This window comes from Phascolarctos cinereus, unplaced genomic scaffold (assembly GCF_003287225.1).
Source record: "Phascolarctos cinereus isolate Bilbo 61053 unplaced genomic scaffold, phaCin_HiC Scaffold_9;HRSCAF=440, whole genome shotgun sequence".
NCBI lineage: Eukaryota > Metazoa > Chordata > Mammalia > Diprotodontia > Phascolarctidae > Phascolarctos > Phascolarctos cinereus.
Window position 1 is genome coordinate 103918012 of NW_027556402.1, and position 16892 is coordinate 103934903.

At 37.1% G+C, this 16892-nt stretch overlaps 1 protein-coding gene across 6 annotated transcripts in view; it reads right to left on the reverse strand.

Moving 5' to 3' along the window:
- The window catches only part of ARFIP1 (ARF interacting protein 1), a 151277-nt gene that overhangs the window by 134076 nt on the left and 309 nt on the right, over positions 1 to 16892 (reverse strand). For 2 of the 6 annotated variants that reach the window (XM_020994047.2, XM_020994042.2), the window contains exon 1: positions 16756 to 16774. The exons of 2 other annotated variants lie outside the window; for them this stretch is intronic. In XM_020994047.2, the coding sequence (XP_020849706.1) occupies positions 16756 to 16762 (7 nt within the window). In that variant the 5' untranslated portion in view covers positions 16763 to 16774. Of the gene's footprint in view, positions 1 to 8688; positions 8844 to 16755; positions 16844 to 16892 lie in introns of those variants that run through there. 2 more of the 6 variants (XM_078148782.1, XM_020994043.2) reach the window with 2 other exon arrangements.

Consider the following 16892-nt stretch of genomic DNA (forward strand, 5'->3'; position numbering starts at 1 on the left):
GGTCATGATATGACCAGACTTGGCTTAGAAAGATTACTTTGGCAGACAAATTGGTGGGGGAGTAAAGCTGGAAGCTATAACAATAGATCCCACAATAAGTGACAAAAGGACTGGATTGGGGTCTAGAACTCTAGGATCCCAATACCACCTAAATAGATGAAAAACTCTTTTTAAGAAAAAGACTGGTCGCACAGGTACCTCAACAGCTTACATCCATACACAAATAGATTTGTCCTCTTGGAGAGAAAGTGTGGCACAGTGCAAAGTGTTGAATTTGGAGTTAGTGGGCTTCAACTCAAGGCCTAATTCTACTATTCCTTAGCCGTGCTTAGGCACGTCATTTAACTATGCTGGGCCTCAGTTTCTTCATCTGTAAAATGTGGGGGGTGGACCACATGACATCTTGAGGCCCCTTCCAGCTCTATATCTATGCTTCAAAGGAATACAAATAAGTCTCTTAAACTTTTATTACAGAATGACAATTCTCCCTCCCTCTCCTTTATCTGCAGAGGTTCCCAAAGCAGGTGATACTGCCCCCTGGGGGGTGCTGGACCAATAGGGAGGTGGTAGTAGCTTCGGGTACAATGGGGGGGGGAGTTGAATAAAAATAAGGGGGCAGTGGAAGCATAAAGAAAGAAAATTTTGAAAAACTATTTGTACATGTTTCATCTGTTGTGTAACAGAGTTAAAGTTGTAGTGATTAGATTATTTTTCCCAATAAACACACAAAATGCAAGTTATTTCCAAATAAACACACAAAATGCAATCAGTGGTCAAGTCCACCAACAGGTCTTAACAAGCAAGTGTTGGCAGGCAAGTATGTTGCACATTGTTGGGGAAGTCCAGTATGCTCTGGCAGGAATACGTGCATGTAATGACTTGTTTATAATATAATACTATACAGTTGCATGATGCAATACTGAATCATCAAAATTTCAATGCAAGAAAAAGACGCCACAAATTTACAATAAATTATTAAATTTAAGATGCATCTTTTTTTAAAATTTCATATTTTTTGAAATAATACATTTTGAAAAACCATTAAAAAGTTAAGGAAAGTAGATTTCCAGGGGAGCACTGAATAATTTTTTTTTTAAAAAGGAGGCAGTAGGCCACATAAGTTTGGGAACCTCTGATCTAAAGCATAAGGGCCTTCAATCACCACCAAAGAATACCAACACTTCAGATATTTTAGCAAAGAATTGGGTATAAATTATCTGGCATTATCAAAAGCTCATATGAAAGTTCAAAAATTTCAGAGATATAATAAACAATTAGTTAACCACTGTTCTCAATATCTCTAATGTCTCTAACAGTTGTTAGATCATCAGAAAACAATGTATTTGGGCCATAGTAGCTTTTCTCACCAAAGAAATGACTTCACTAAGATTTATTTAATGGTTTCTCTTTAGTCTTCATAAATGGTCGATACAAAAAATGTTTCTTATACAAACTATTCTTAGAGACATTATCCACATATTACCCAATGGGCTCAGATGATAAACTCTTCCTCGAGATTCAGTGTCTATTAAGTTCTTCACTAGTATGCTATCCACCAAAAGATCTGATGCTGTCTGAATACAGACCAAAAAACACTATTTTTCACTTTTTTTCTTTTTCTTTTTTGTTTGAGTTTTCTTGTACAAAATGACTAATATGAAAATGTTTTATATGACTGTACATGTATAACCTACATCAGACTGCCTGCTATCTCAGGGAGGGAAGAAGGGAGGGAATAAGGGATAGAATTTGCTCAAAACTTAAAAAAAAAACCAATGAATGTTAATTATTTTTACATAATGGGGAAAAAAGTATTAAAAAAAGTTTTTCACTAGAGACAAATGTTATACTTTTAAAAAATCATATGATTGTAATGTATGTTCCTTTTTTGACTTAGTTACCTGTAATATTCGTTAACTATTATGAAATTTATAACACATATTACAACTTATATATCCCATATTTTTTTCCCTAACTACTTTTCCCTCTCTAGTGCACCATTTATCTCTGGTGTTGCTGATATTTATTGCTATACTCAATTTATGTAGTTTTATTCTGTGCTTATTTATGCTTTTATTTCTTTTTCTTTCAAGAGAGGAAAGAAGTTGAAGTATGGTCAATGTCAAAGGTGGCAGAGGTGTCAAAGAAGAAAGACCAAGAAAAAGCCACTAGATAAGACATAACAAGGTCCTTAGAGATAGTTGCACAGAGGACCAAAGCTAGAATAGAATTTAAGTAGGTGATGAAGGACAGAAAGCAGAAAATGTACTTTATTCTTCAAAGATGTGGTGATGAACAGAAAAAAATGAAATAGTAGAACAGCTCAAGGCACTGGCTATTGGGAATCTTCTGGCCTATATTGCTGGCTTCCTAAGTGAAAGGCAGACCTCTCAACTCCCACATACCTACTATATATACCAAGACCCTGAAGTTTGCAGATCAAATAATAATTATGCAATTCAATGAGAAATAACAGTAGATGATCTTACAAACTAGAACTGCACAAAAATTCACTCAGAAGCCCACAGGCAATAGAAAAGGGGACTCTTCCAGAAAAGGAAGGGTCAGCCAAAACAGAGATGGAACATAAGGCTTTCAAAGTTCCCTCTGAATCAGCAAAAGTAAAAGGAAGGCTCCTTGGGAAAGCCACAGGATGGTCAGAAAGCCCCAGGATGTAGACCTAGGAAGCCCATGGGGAAGCAGCTGGCAAGGACATCAGTAACCTGAGCACAATGCTATAGCAGTTAGACCTGGCCAGGGGCTTCGAGGTCACTAAGTCCTAAAGGAATAGAGATAGCTTAAAGATCAGGACAGTGAGGCCCTTGAGCTAACTCTAGGACTTAAAGGTCAGCTCAAGAACTCCGGGCACTGTCAACCCATAAGGGCAGCAGGGGACAAAACCTGGCCATGACTCAAAGCCCAAATTCAGAAATTAAAGCTAGAGAGATGAGTAAATCAAAGAAAAGACTGACAAGTACCAAAAATGACTGAAAATCTACAGATCTTCAACATGATTTCAGGAACTCCACAATAACAGCAAAACAGACTTTAAAAAAATGTGAATTTTTATAAGAACTACATGAATACCTAGAAGAAATGAAGCAAGAGTTTAAAAATGAAATAAAAGGTCTGGAGGAAAGAATTGGAAGATTTAAGCAGCTGAGAAGAGAAAATGGTAGGTGCTTAAAAATGCTTTTTGGTTCAGTTTCCAATGGAAAACTACATGGGGCTGAATCACAGAGGACAGCATTCAGTTAGAAGACTACATGACATACAACTTGCTGCTGCACAATACAGCTTTTTTTTTTATCAGAGTATAAACAGGGAACCACAAGATCCTAGATTTAGAGCTGGAAGGGATCTCAGAATTCCTCCATTCAAACCCTCCTTTTACAAATGCTGAACGGAGGCCCAGAGAAGGGAGGTGACTCGCCTGAGGCCATGGAGGTAGTGAGAGGCAGCACTCAAATTCAGGGCTGACTTCAACTCCATGGTTCTTTCCATGGTAGCATGCCGTCTCAGGTCCCGGAGTTTATATCCCTCACCTCAGAAATGAGGAAAAGGAAGCTCAAAGCGATGAACTGAACTGTCCAAGGTCACTTAGGGTAATACGTGGCAGATAATATTGAAACGGAAAATACTGTCATTTGCTGTTTCACATGGATCTCTTTTCTGAGAGCTCCCACGTGCTATGCCTACTCTAAATATTAGTATATCCCACATAATACTACCTCAACGAAAAACTTGTTTGTCCTTTTCTCTTCCCACCCTCTGACCTCTATAAATTCCTCAACAGAAGGTATTATATGATTTTTGTCTTTGTGCCTCCAGCTGTCAGCACAGTTAGTCAATAAGCATCTATGAAGCACCTATTACTGCCAGGCACTGTGCTAAGCACTGGAGATACAAAGAAAGACAAAAACAGTCCTTGTTATCAAGGAGCTCACCATCTCATCAGGAAGACAACATTTAAACAACTATATACAAACAAGGTAAAAATTTTAGAGGGAAGGCACCAGCATTAAGATGGAATGAAAGAGCTTCTTTCACAAAAAATGAGATTTTCAGTTGAGAGTTGAAGCCAAGATGTGGAGATAAGGAGGAAGAGAATTCCAGGGATAGGAATAGCCAGTGAAAATGAAGAAATGGAGAGTCTTGTGCAAGGAACAGCAAGGAAGATATCAGTAGATAAGAGAATACATGAAAGAAAGGTATAAGAAACTGGAATGGTAGGAAAAGGCTAGGTCTTGAAGGGCTTCTGAAGTCAAACAGATCGTTTTAAATTTGGTCCTAGAGGTAAAAGGGAACCACTTGCATTGACTCAATGTGGATGGGAGGAGATAGGGGACATGATCAGACCTGCTCTTTAGGAAGATCAATTTAATACATGAGTAAAGGATAGACTACAGTGAGGAGAGACATGAAGCAGTGAGACCAACCAGCCTGCTACTATAATAGTGAGGTGACAAGGTTCTGAATGTCAGAGGAGAGAAGGGGGGGCCTATGTGAGAGATGTTAGCAATATAGAAAAGACAGCATTTGGCAACTGACTGGTAACTGGAAGGATGATGGTACTTTGGTGATGTCTTGGACAGTATTAGGATAGGAAAAAGGGACACAGCAGGTACTTTAATAAAGCTAACGAAGTGAATGGATCCACTGTACCGTCATTAATACAATTAACCAAATTCTACCAAAATATTATGAAACTAGAATATATCATTAGACCACGCCTTATAACATCTCTGAATTTAAATGTTCCTACAATGTAGTTACACCCAACATTATGTTTCATGAAACTAATTAGGATGTTTGAACCAATATGATATTTCAAATAAATAAATACTTAAACTCAATACATATTAGTTGATCTATTACTAGTATAAGGATATCAGTTCAGATTAGGGAAGTGACTGCTGGATTAACTACTCTCTAACCCTTAAGAAGGGGTCTTTGTAAAATTGCCTTTAACAGCTCTTAAGCTGTTCTTTGTTATCAACTTTGCTCCAAGACTAAGTCAAAGGACTAAAACAGGAAATACTGGCTATTATTCTGGTTGGGGTGGACTAACCCTTCACTCTGATAACCACTGCCCTGCTTCACTTTTAAAGAGACATCAACAACAATCATGGATGCTAGAAACCATGGCACCTTGCTGGAAAGTAAAGCAAAAAGAATAATTTTTTTTCCCTCCTCTTCACTGCAGGCTATTAAACTGGGTAATAATCTGAGGCAGGAGAATGAAACATACTCATAAAAAACCAAGAAAAAGTGAGAAAGGAATTTTCTTGGTACAGTGATGAGGCATGATTAATTAAGAACAGGAAAATTCATGTTTAAATTGATGTTTTAAGAATTATAATGTGGGGGGGGCAGCTAGTTGGTGCAGTGGATAGAACACTGGCCCTGGATCCAGGAGGACCTGAGCTCAAATACGGCCTCAGACACATAATAACACTTACTAGCTGTGTGACCCTGGACAAGTCATTTAACCCCATTGCCTAGCCAAAAAAAAAAAAGAATTATAATGTGGGGCAGGTAGGTGGTGCAGTGGATAGAGCACTGGCCCTGGAGTCAGGAGGACCTGAATTCAAATCTGGTCTCAGACCAGATACTTGACATTTACTAGCTGTGTGACCCCAGGCAAGTTACTTAACCCCAATTACTCCCCCCCTCCCACACACACACACACACACAGAATTATAATGTAATAGAATAAAGAATAAAAACCTTCCAAAGAAAATAACGGATACTGCAGAAACGTGGCTTTCTCTCCTTCCTCTAATTTATATTGTTGTGCTCATGTTATCATGTTATAATTATTCACTAATTACCTGTCCTACACAATTAAGCAATTGATTAAAAACAGTCTTCTATCGCTGCTCATGATTTCATGATCTTCCCTTTTCAAATTCTTTCTAGGCAGGGCCATGTCTCATACTTCTTTTCTACTTTCATAGCACAGCACCAGGCACAATGTAAGCAAATAATTATTGATTTTTCCAATAACTTTAAGAAAATTTGCATAGCTCCTCTCCCCAAGGAATCATAATGATTTTCACATATATTGAGAGGCAGTATATCATGGTAGAAAGAGCCCTAGCCTTGGAATCGGGAGACCCAAATTCATTTCCCAAGCTCTGACATTAACTACTTGTGTGTGACAATAGGCAACTCATGTAATCACTGAGCCAGTTTCCTCTCTTTGAGAAGGGGATGATAATGCTAAATACTACCTATCCCACAGGATTCTATGAAGAAAGCACTTGCTAAATTGTAAAACACTAAAACTAAATTATCATTCTGGTGGGAACCAGCACAGAATCTTGTTCTCAGTAGGTACTTGATAATTTGTTGAATTCAACTGGGCAAAATAAACATTAAACATTTAATTTGGAAACTACAGGAATGTCACCTAACAGGTATGCTATAAAACCAAGTTAATAATTCCTATTCTTATTCACAAGGAGATATCATTTCTACCTTTATTTCAACTGACAGTTATTTCCCAAATTTTTTTCAATATTAAAAATATATCATAGAAAAACTAAATTCACCCATAAAATAGAAAGGAAAGGAAAAGTAGATTACAAAATAGAACCCAGAAATTCGCTGCATACAAGAAACACTGTAAGATATACAGTTAAAAATGGATAATCAAACAAAAGTATTTATGCTTTAGGTAAATAAAAACATGCAAGTTGCTATCATGATTTCACAATTTCATATCAGAAAGAGATAATGTCAGGGCAGTTAGGTGGCGCAGTGGATACAGCACTGGCCCTGGAGTCAGGAGGGTCTGAGTTCAAATTAGACCTCAGACACATAACACTCACTAGCTGTGTGACTCTGGGCAAGTCACTTAACCCCAGCTGCCTCAAAAAAAAAAAAGATAACGTCAAGAATGCAAAGAAGGAAATTCCGTTATGTTTAACGACACCATAGATAAGAAAATGACAACATAAAATGGATAGGACAGTAAGACAAAAATTATAGATAACTTTGGTACATTCCTCTTTCAGAACTTGATAAATCTAACAGAAAGATGAATATGAAGAATACAGAAAAACACCTAAGGACTTGTGACGAACAAATGCAGAATGAACTAAGTAGAGCCAAGAAAACAATGTATCAATGACAACAAAGCAATTGAAAAGAAATGCTTTGAAACCAATCATAATGACCATGCTCGGCCCTAACGAGATATGAGGAGAACCCTCTCCCTACTTCTTGGCAGAGGCAGGTGGAACACAGGAGTAGCACGCTACACTGGCTAGTTTTGCTGAATTTTTTGACTCTGCAGGTCAAAATTATTTTCATATTAATGCTAAGTCATTACCTGCCTTTTCCCCTTCTCATGTCTCATGAGCTTAAGCTTTCCAGAAGCTACGTGACCTGAGAATTAACTATATGACTGCAGACATAAAAACTGAGTTAATATCTCATCTGCAGAATTGTACGTTTGCCTTACAAATAGGTGAATCTCCAGATGTAGATGGACTTGCTGTTTTGCTTGGATGTCTGGTATCAAAACAAACAGTTAAAGAAGACCTCCTTTTATGTGACTGCTTGGCAAAAAACATAAGCGGTGCTGAAATATGTAAAGTGTTGAATAATTTTTTTGAATTTCTTGGTTTATCCTGGAATAACTGTGTTGACATTTGCACTGATGGTATAAAACTAATGGTAGGTAAACTTTCTGGTGCCTTAGTATGAATCAAGGCAGTGGCAAAGAATACATTCTTTACTGCCATGTGCTAGAAGGAAAAAATAAAATTAAAAGAAATGCCACTTTCCCTTAAGAATGTCTTTGACGAAACAGAATCAAAATGATTAACTTTATGAAATCTTAAGCCTTGAATACTCTTCTTTTTAATATTCTGGTAGACAGAAATGGGAAGGAGATATAACGCATTTCAGCCACATACCAAAGCATGATGGCTCTCTGTAGCAAAAGCACTTGCATGAGTTTGAGCTATAAGCTGAACTTTTTTGTTCATGAAACATCATTTCTACTTGAAAAAAATGACATACAAAAACTAAATGTATTGTTAATCAGACTTGGGTATTTATATTTGGCAAATAACTTCTCAAACAAAGTGAATCCACCCCTTCAAGGAAAACAATTTTCTGTGTGTGTGTGTGTGTGTGTGTGTGTGTGTGTGTGTGTGTGTGTGTGTGTGTGTATTTGCCAAAGACAAAATTCAAGCTTTTAAGGGAAAAATTCCAATTTTGGAAAACTTATACCCATTACCCTGAGCTTGACAGCTTTCCAATATTTAAGAAACTTTTCTGATGAGATTGGTAGTGATATTAACAAATATGATTTTTTGATACTGGATAATGAAATTATCAATATTTGAAAGATATGTATAACTTGGTGAACCAAGTTGCCTTTCCTGGAGCACTCTTAGCAAGGGATAACCCATTTTCTTATAAAGCTGCCCATTCCAATTTTGGTAACTAGAATATTGAAGATGTTGGTTTTTTATATCAAATGAAATAGGTCTCTCTACAGCTTCTACCCATTATCCCTACTACCACTATTTCCAAATGAACAAAGCATGACGTTACAAAATTATGCAGGGCGTAAAAGATCCATTCAAAGGCAAGATAGAACAATGAATTTAAATGTGACATCTGAGTATGAAAAGTTCATTGATACGGTTTCTGATTATTGCAACTAACCTTTAAGAAACTGCCATTTAGGGGCAACTAGGTGGTACAGTGGATAAAGCACCAGCCTTGAAGTCAGGAGAACCAGAGTTCAAATACAGCCTCAGACCAAACACTTGATACTTACTAGCTGTGTGACCCTGGGCAAGTCACTTAACACCAATTGCCTAAAAAAAAAAAAAGAAAGAAAAAGAAAAAAGAAACTGCCATTTATTGAGTTTTGGTGTAGTATCAAAGAAGAATTACACAATTATCTGAAAAGGCTATTAAAATACTGTTTCCTTTTCCAACTATATATCTGTGTGAGGCTGGATTTTCTTTACATATTTCAACCAAAACAACAGAATGTAATAAAATGAAAAAGATATGAAAAGCCAGCTGTCTTCTATCAAGCCAGGCATTAAAGAGGTTTGCTAAGATGTAAAACAATGACATTTCTCATTAAATTTTGCTTTGGACAAAAATATTTTTCATGAAAATGTTAACTCACATTAACCTGAAATCAGTTTACTGGTTTTTAAATGAATTAAATATTTTAAAGATTTATCAGTCTTAATTTTCAATATGATAAATATTAGTAGTTATAACCCATATAAACAGCTCTTTGGGGGGGTGGGGTCTTCAATAATTTTTAAGAGAATAAAGAGTTCCTGAGCAGGAAATGTGGAAAAAACAATTAGACTTTATCTGTCTGGCCAGAGAGGGCAGAAATAGGGATAATGGGTAGAAGCTGTAAAGAGACCTATTTATTTGATATAAGAAAACAAGATCTTCAATATTCAAGTTCAAAAATGGAATGGGCAGCTTTATAAAAGAGAGGGTTATCCCTTGCTAAGGGTTCTCCAGCAAAGGCAACAAGCTACAGTATGACCACTTACCAGGAACGCTGTAAAAGTTAATTCTTATTCTGACATAATAGATTGCCTAGACTCTGAAGTCCCCTCCAATTCTGGGAATTCTTTTCCCCATAGTCAGTAACAAAAGATATTAAGTAAAGCTCATTTAACAGAAGGAAAAAAGGCAACAGAAAAAGCAAGGCTCATATAAAAAGTGGATAACTGGTCCTTCAATAGTGCTCAGCAAAATGGATGGAGGGCTAGTGTTGGATTCAGGCATTTTCTCCGTGCAGATGATTATCCCATTTATTTGTCCAGCCCTAAATTCCCTCCTGACCTCCAATCTCACATCTCCACCTACCTACTGAACATCTCAAAATGGACGTCCCATACACATCTTAAATTCAACACGTCCAAAACAGAATTCATTCTCTTTCCCCCAAAATTCTCCCTTCTAACTTCCTTATTACGGTTGATGGTACCACCATGCTTCTAAGTCAACCAGGCTCCCAACCTGGATGTCATCTCCAACTCCTCACTCCATCTCATTTCACATATTCAACCAGTTACCAATTCTTCTCTTTTCTACCTTCAGAATTTCTCTCAAATATACTCCTCCTCTTCTCTGACAAAGATGCAGACTGTCCCCCTGACTCACGTCTCTATGCCTGGTGCCCACCAGTTCATTCTCCTGTAGGCTGGAAAATGGTCTTCCTTAAAATACAGGTCTGACCCACGTCATCCTCTTCTCCTATCTCCACCCCCAAGCCCTATTCTCCCATTCAATCAACTCCACTGGCTTCCTGTTACCTATAAGACCAAATATAAAATTCTCTGTTTGGCTTTTAAAGTCCTCCATTACCTGGCCTCTTCCTACTTTTCCAGTCTTCTTCCTTAATTTTAAAAAGAGGATACTGAACTAGAAGACCTCTAAGGTTCTTTGTAGCTCCAGGTCTATAATCCTTTAATATAATTCTGTTACTAAACAATCTTTCTAAATTTGGATGAACATAGCAAATTTAAATTTTCATACATGTACTGGCAAAAAATCATTAAACATGCTACTGATATTGTATTTCATATATTATTCGTGCTAATGACTGTTATTTTCATGCATTTGGAAGTTACTCATATAATCAAGGATTTTCCATAATAGTTACATTAAATTAAAAATAGTTACATTACAATCTGATAAGTAACAAAAGGAAAAATTAACAGAGTGAAACAAAAATTGACCATCCAAATGACTGGAGTGACTGTTATTAGCAAAATTATACTAATCACAAATTGATAAAAGGAAGAGTATAATCACTTAGTAATTTAGTAATGGAGAGTGTAAATCATTTAGATCAGTAATTCCTCACTCTGTTTTCTCAATATTGTTGGCTTTTATTAGTTATCACTTATGAATTCTATGCCCAAATTTAAAACATTTCATTTTAAAATAACAAATATATGGTGAGAAAGAAAGCTACTGTTAAGTCAAAGAGTATAATAATTTTTCAAATATTAAGAATTCCCAATATAGATAAAATTTATATCCCTGGAAAAGTTAGCTATCTATGTATTTCAGAAAGGCAGTTCAAAAATGCCAAAAATGCTAAAGATTTACTTTCTTAAAACAAAGATAATGTGACAATTAATATCTGAATAAACCAAAAGGGGCAAATGACAATGACATTTCATCAACTCAACTAACTAAAAATAAGAATTCAAACAATATTTGAAAAGTTGTAGCAATTAAAGCAAAAACAGAGACTCAGCCTTAAATTTTTTCATCTTACCAGTTATCAGAAACCAAAACTGGAGAAACAAAGATCATATTAAGTGTCTTTCCAAACCTGAACATTTCGTTTACTCATTCAACAAATATTCACTGAGTTCTAATTATAAGCAAGGCAGAGCTGGGAATACAACAATGCACAAGATAGTCCTGGTTCATTAGCATAAATAAAATTTGTCCCTCCAATTAAATCAAAAGCTTCCCTTTTCTGCTGAAGTAATTTCTAAATATAGCATTTTAACTTAGAGATATATTTATTACAGGTAAGCTGGGAACTACACTAGTCCTTAGTTGCCATTATCCCAGGGATCCCAAATGTCTATGTAAAGGACTAAAAGACTGCAAACTTAACATGAAGGAGGCAATTAAAATTCATAGGCCAAGGTCCTTGTAAAAGTCACCAAGTCCTGCTCTCTGCTTTCAACAGACAACACCTTCCAGGACAAACTGATGTCTGCTCCCTTCAGGTACACAGATTGAACAACTTCTCATTAACTACGCCAATATTTTATCACACGTAAAAAAGTTTATCCACATGTTCAACTAACTTCTCTCCCGTCTTTAACTATAACCTTTGTGTCTCAAATGACAGAAAAAAAAAGATCAAATATATGAAATGTTTTTGAGATTGCCAAAAATGAATCAAGTATTCTCTTAGCCTCTATATCATTAAGATTTTTTTTAAAAATCCCAATTCCTTTTAATGCTTCCCCAAAGAACCTAGTTTCTATTCCTTTAATTACTTAATCAATTTTCTAAAAATTTCCTCTAGTTTCTCAACAGAACATTGATAATTGATAAGGGATAGAAACTAGTTTCTTTAAAAAAAAACATAAATCATAACTACAAAGAAATTAGACTCACTTCTTAAAAAAAAGTGAGAATGGACAAATGTCACCTTCAAAATAATCATTTGGCTGAACTACTCTTATTCCAGAGATGGTACCATTGTTCAAAATATATTTAGAGTTAATTCTTCTTTTGACATTGAGTTCTGATCCTGAAATACATTTCTTTGAATATTCAATGATAGCTAAACTTCATTTCTTTGACTTTAGAAAAAAGCAAAGTATAGTGAAATAAGTGGGTGATCAAGCTGGAAGTTTTAAGTTTAAAAAAAAGGGAGTGACTATAATGTAGAAAAATTGATAATCCCATGTGTCTCATAAACAGGCTTTGAAGGCAATATCCAAAAGAGAAATTTCCAAAATGTTTTGAGCAGCACTACTATAATAGTTAAAATGTGTATAGAACCTAGGGTGTCTACTCTGATGAAGGCAATATTCGTCTGCATGTATAAATTCTGGCATGTTTGTTAAATTTTTTTAGTCATACTGTGAATCAGCAATCAACAAATCTCATTTTTTACTCCTGAGCACTGCCAATAGGACTGTATCAATAGTAGTGGGTGACTCTGTCAGCCCTAAACAAAGGACATAGAAAAAGGAAAAAATAAAGAAGCTGAAGGAGAAGGGAAAAGTAGTAGGGAGAGATATAGGAAGGAGGGACAGTAATATGGGAGAAAGATTTTGCTGGACATGTGGGTAATGGTAACAAAAAAACTTATGTTAATCACTGACATTCAAGTCACAGATGGCTTAAATAAGCTTTACAAAAAAAAATTATTTCTGGACCTTTACATCTCAATTTTGAGTTACCTTTTTCTGCTCATGCATATCCAACTTGCGGTCAGTTATTGCTTCTGGGGCTTTTTGTTCTGCACTCTGCCTACATATAATCCTGCCAGTTTTTCCACCCATAACACTATATACCACTGTGCAGCCTCATTCACTCTGGTTTTTAAGTACTCTTCAAATTCATCAAGGTCATTCTAAATTCTTCCTATCTTCCAAAATCCAAGCTCCTACAAATCTATTACACCTATTTTCCATTCCCTCCTATGCAGGTCACCAATAAAAATGTTGCTTGGACCTCAGACCAATACTTGGGACATTTCATGCCATTCTCCCAACTTTATTGTTTCAAGTAACTAATTTTGGGTGTGGCCTGCAAGTCAGTTTTTGTTAACAGTACAATAATATAGTGATTTGTCCTCTGTTAATTTCTTGATGAAAATAATAAACTTTTAGAATAGAAGAGGGTCTTAAACTCATCTAGTCGTTATCTCTTCAATTCAAGAATATCTCCTTCAACACCACTGCCTAATAAGGCAGCATACTTGAGAAATGTCAAGTTGCTGGATGGTTCTTCCTTCTGTTAGTTGTGGTCTACCTTACTGGTAAGTCATTTAAACTCTCTGAGTCTCAGTTGTCTCTATTTGTAAAATGAGGATAAAATATTTGTAACATTTACTGTTATAATACAGTTATTGAAGCTCAAATGAGATAGCTAACATAAAATCCTGTCAAGTCACTGATGGGATTAACAAGTATTTATTAAATGCCTTCTCAGTGCCAGGCAATGTGCTGAGTGCTGGAAATACAAAGAAAGGAAAATTTTTTTAAATCCCCATTCTCAAGGAGCTCATAGTCTAATGAAGGAGGCAACATGCAAACAACTATGTACTAATAAGACATACATAATTTCGGAACGATAGCACTAACATTAAGGGGAATTAGAAAGGCTCTTTGCACAAGGTAGAACTTTAGCTGAGACTTCAAAGAAGCCAGAGAAGCCAGGAGGTGGAAAGAGGCGAGAAAGTTAAAAGTAAGAGTTGGGGAATGTTTTGTTGTGCAAGAAACAGCAGAACCGTCAGTGTCACTGGATCAAAGAGAACATGGAGTACATGGAGGGGAGCAAGATGTAAGACTAGAAAGGAAGGACAACGCCAGGTTAGGATGGGCTTTAAAAGCCAAAGAATTTTATATTTAATCTTAGAGATAATAAGTAATCACCAGAATTGACTGAATGGGGAAGGGCACGAGGTGAGGAGCTGACTAAGTCAGACCTGAACTTTATTTAGAGAGTTTTAGGAAGATCAGTTTGACAGCCTAGTGGAGGATGGACAGGTTAGGGGAGGGGGATGGGGAGGGACAAGGAGGAAGGGAGGACAACTTGAGGCCAAGAGAACAACCTGCAGGCCTAATGTAAGGTAAAGAGGTGATGTCCTCAAGCTTTTTCTTCTCCAAGTTCAGCATACCCTTTTCCTTTAGTACAGTCTCCTTTGACATGGTTTCAAATCCCTTCATCATCCTGGTCATTTAAAATTCAGCACACAGAACTGAATATGGTATTCAGGTATCATCTAACAGGTGCAGAGTACAATGGGACTATCACTTCCCTTATTCTGGACACTGTATCTATTAATGCAATTGATATGCATTAGATCTGCAGGCTGCCACATCACACCACTGATTACTGAGCCTTCAAGTCAAAAAAATCCCTTACCTTTAATTCTATCCTTGTACATCTAATTTTTTTAACTGAAGTGCATGACTTTACATTCATTTTTATTAAATACTACAAGACAGAAGAAAAATACTTTACAGCAATCCCTTCCTCTTTGCTTTTGTTACTTATCAGGATTGAAGAAGAAAATTAAATTGGCCTGACAAGATACTTTTCACAAAGTTGGCAGAAGGGGATGCTGGCCAGAAGAAATAATTATTCTAGTTTAAAGGGTCTAGCTGCTCATCATAGACGAGCTTTCAAAGGAAAACATTTCAAATTTCACCTTTTTGAACGCATTCATTAATTTAATAAGTATTTATTAAGCATCTATTATTTGCTAACTACTTTGTCAGGAAAGAAGGGGGAGATCCATTTTTTTTTACATCAGTGCCTGCCCTCAAGGAGCTTACATTTTCCTCAAACAACAAAGGGTTATCATACCAAACTCAATAAACACCAGTGTTAGCACTAAAACTCCGTTGGCAAGAAAACAGCCAAACATCAAATGGAAAGACTGCAGAGTGGTAAGAAAGGGGGTGAAGATGTGCTGACCAAGCTTCCAAGAACATTCTTTTAACCCTCTCTAGCAAAGCAATGCTTCCTCAATACCAAACCACAAGATGCCTCACAAGGGGAAATGGAAGCAGGAAGTTAAAACAGCTTTTAAACTTTTATCTGAACAGTGCCTTACACAGGGTGATGTTTCAGTAAGTATTCCATAACCAAAAGCACATTTCCAATCCCTTAATACATCTTTACCAGACCTCAAGAATGTTGCCTGTGGGGGGGCAGCTAAGTGGCGCAGTGGACAGAGCTCCGGCTTTGGAGTCAGGAGGACCTGAGTTCAAATCCGACCTCAGACACATAATACTTACTAGCTGTGTGACCTCGGGCAAGTCACTTAATCCCATTGCCTAGCAAAATAAAAAAATAAAAATTAAAAAAAAAAGAATATTGCCTGTGGAACCACAGATAGTCATACTTAGAAAGAAACCTCAAAACCACAGATCAGGAACTAAAAAGCAAACCGACAAATTTCTTTTTTTATGAAGGGAGTAAAATTTGGGCTTTAAGGTTGTAAAAGATCTCTTTGTATTTCACTCTTAGGTTCAAAAGTTTCGATGGCCAAAAAAAAAGTCACCGTCAGAACCAGACGAAAAAGCAAACAGTTACATCAAAAGAAAAATAACATTAATGTCAAAGAAAATTTAGAAACTGCATGCCCTGTTTTATTCATGGAATAAAAGTACTTCCCAGGCACTATTAAGTTTCTGAAAAGCAGGGGGGAAAAAACCACCAAAACAACTTGAAGAAAGGCTTAAAGGCAAAAACAGCCCTAGCACACATTAGAAAGGGTTGTGATTCTAAAGGTAAATGCCATAATTATTGCAACCTTAAATACAATGGGCCTGGCTTAATATAACCAATACAGTGCTATGTTAATGAAATTAAAATTAACGCTTGTTCACACCTATCCATGTTTAGGCAAGAAAAATCATCAATCTGAAATAAGTATAGGGACTGAGTTTTAAATACATTAAATTTAGCTAATAGGAGAAGGGAAGGGAAAAGTGTTAGTTGAAGTTTTAAAAATGGTCTGGAAGAACTGCAGGAAGCGACAACTGCTAAAGGTCCAGAGATCAAAGATTTCAAGAACACAAAAGTTGGATAAAAGGAAGTAATTAAAAAAAAAGTGAAAGGAAAGGAGTGCCTAGGAACTACAAGAAAAACTGAACTTCTTCCCCAATACTTAAAAAGTGGTCAGTGGGGTAAGGAGGAAAGAAAAGTACAGAGAAGCACAAAAAAATCTGGTTTTGGCTGCACTACTTTGACAATACTGCCTTTCTGCAACCAAACCTGGGCGTTTCACACAACACACCAGCTCCCACTGAAAACCGAACGGGAAAGGTTTCACACCGACCCATCTCGTCACGCAGCCCAACCTAGGCTGGGGACAGACTTTATCAAGTTTCAGGCTCACTTTCCCCTAGCTGGGAAGTAGAGGAGGGGGCACGCCGCAAGAGCCAGAAGGGAAGAGCCGAGGGCCAGAGGCCCCCTGAAGCCCCGACACCAGCCCCCTCTTTCCCGCAGCAGTACGCAGCTCCTCACCCGGCATAGGAGAGCCCGGCCGACGCGCGGGAGGGAGGGGGTCAGTGCGGAGACGGACGACGTGTCCACCGCCCGCATCCGCCCGTGACCACGCCCCCGGCCGCCTCCCCCGGAGCAGGGGCCACCACCGCGGCTCT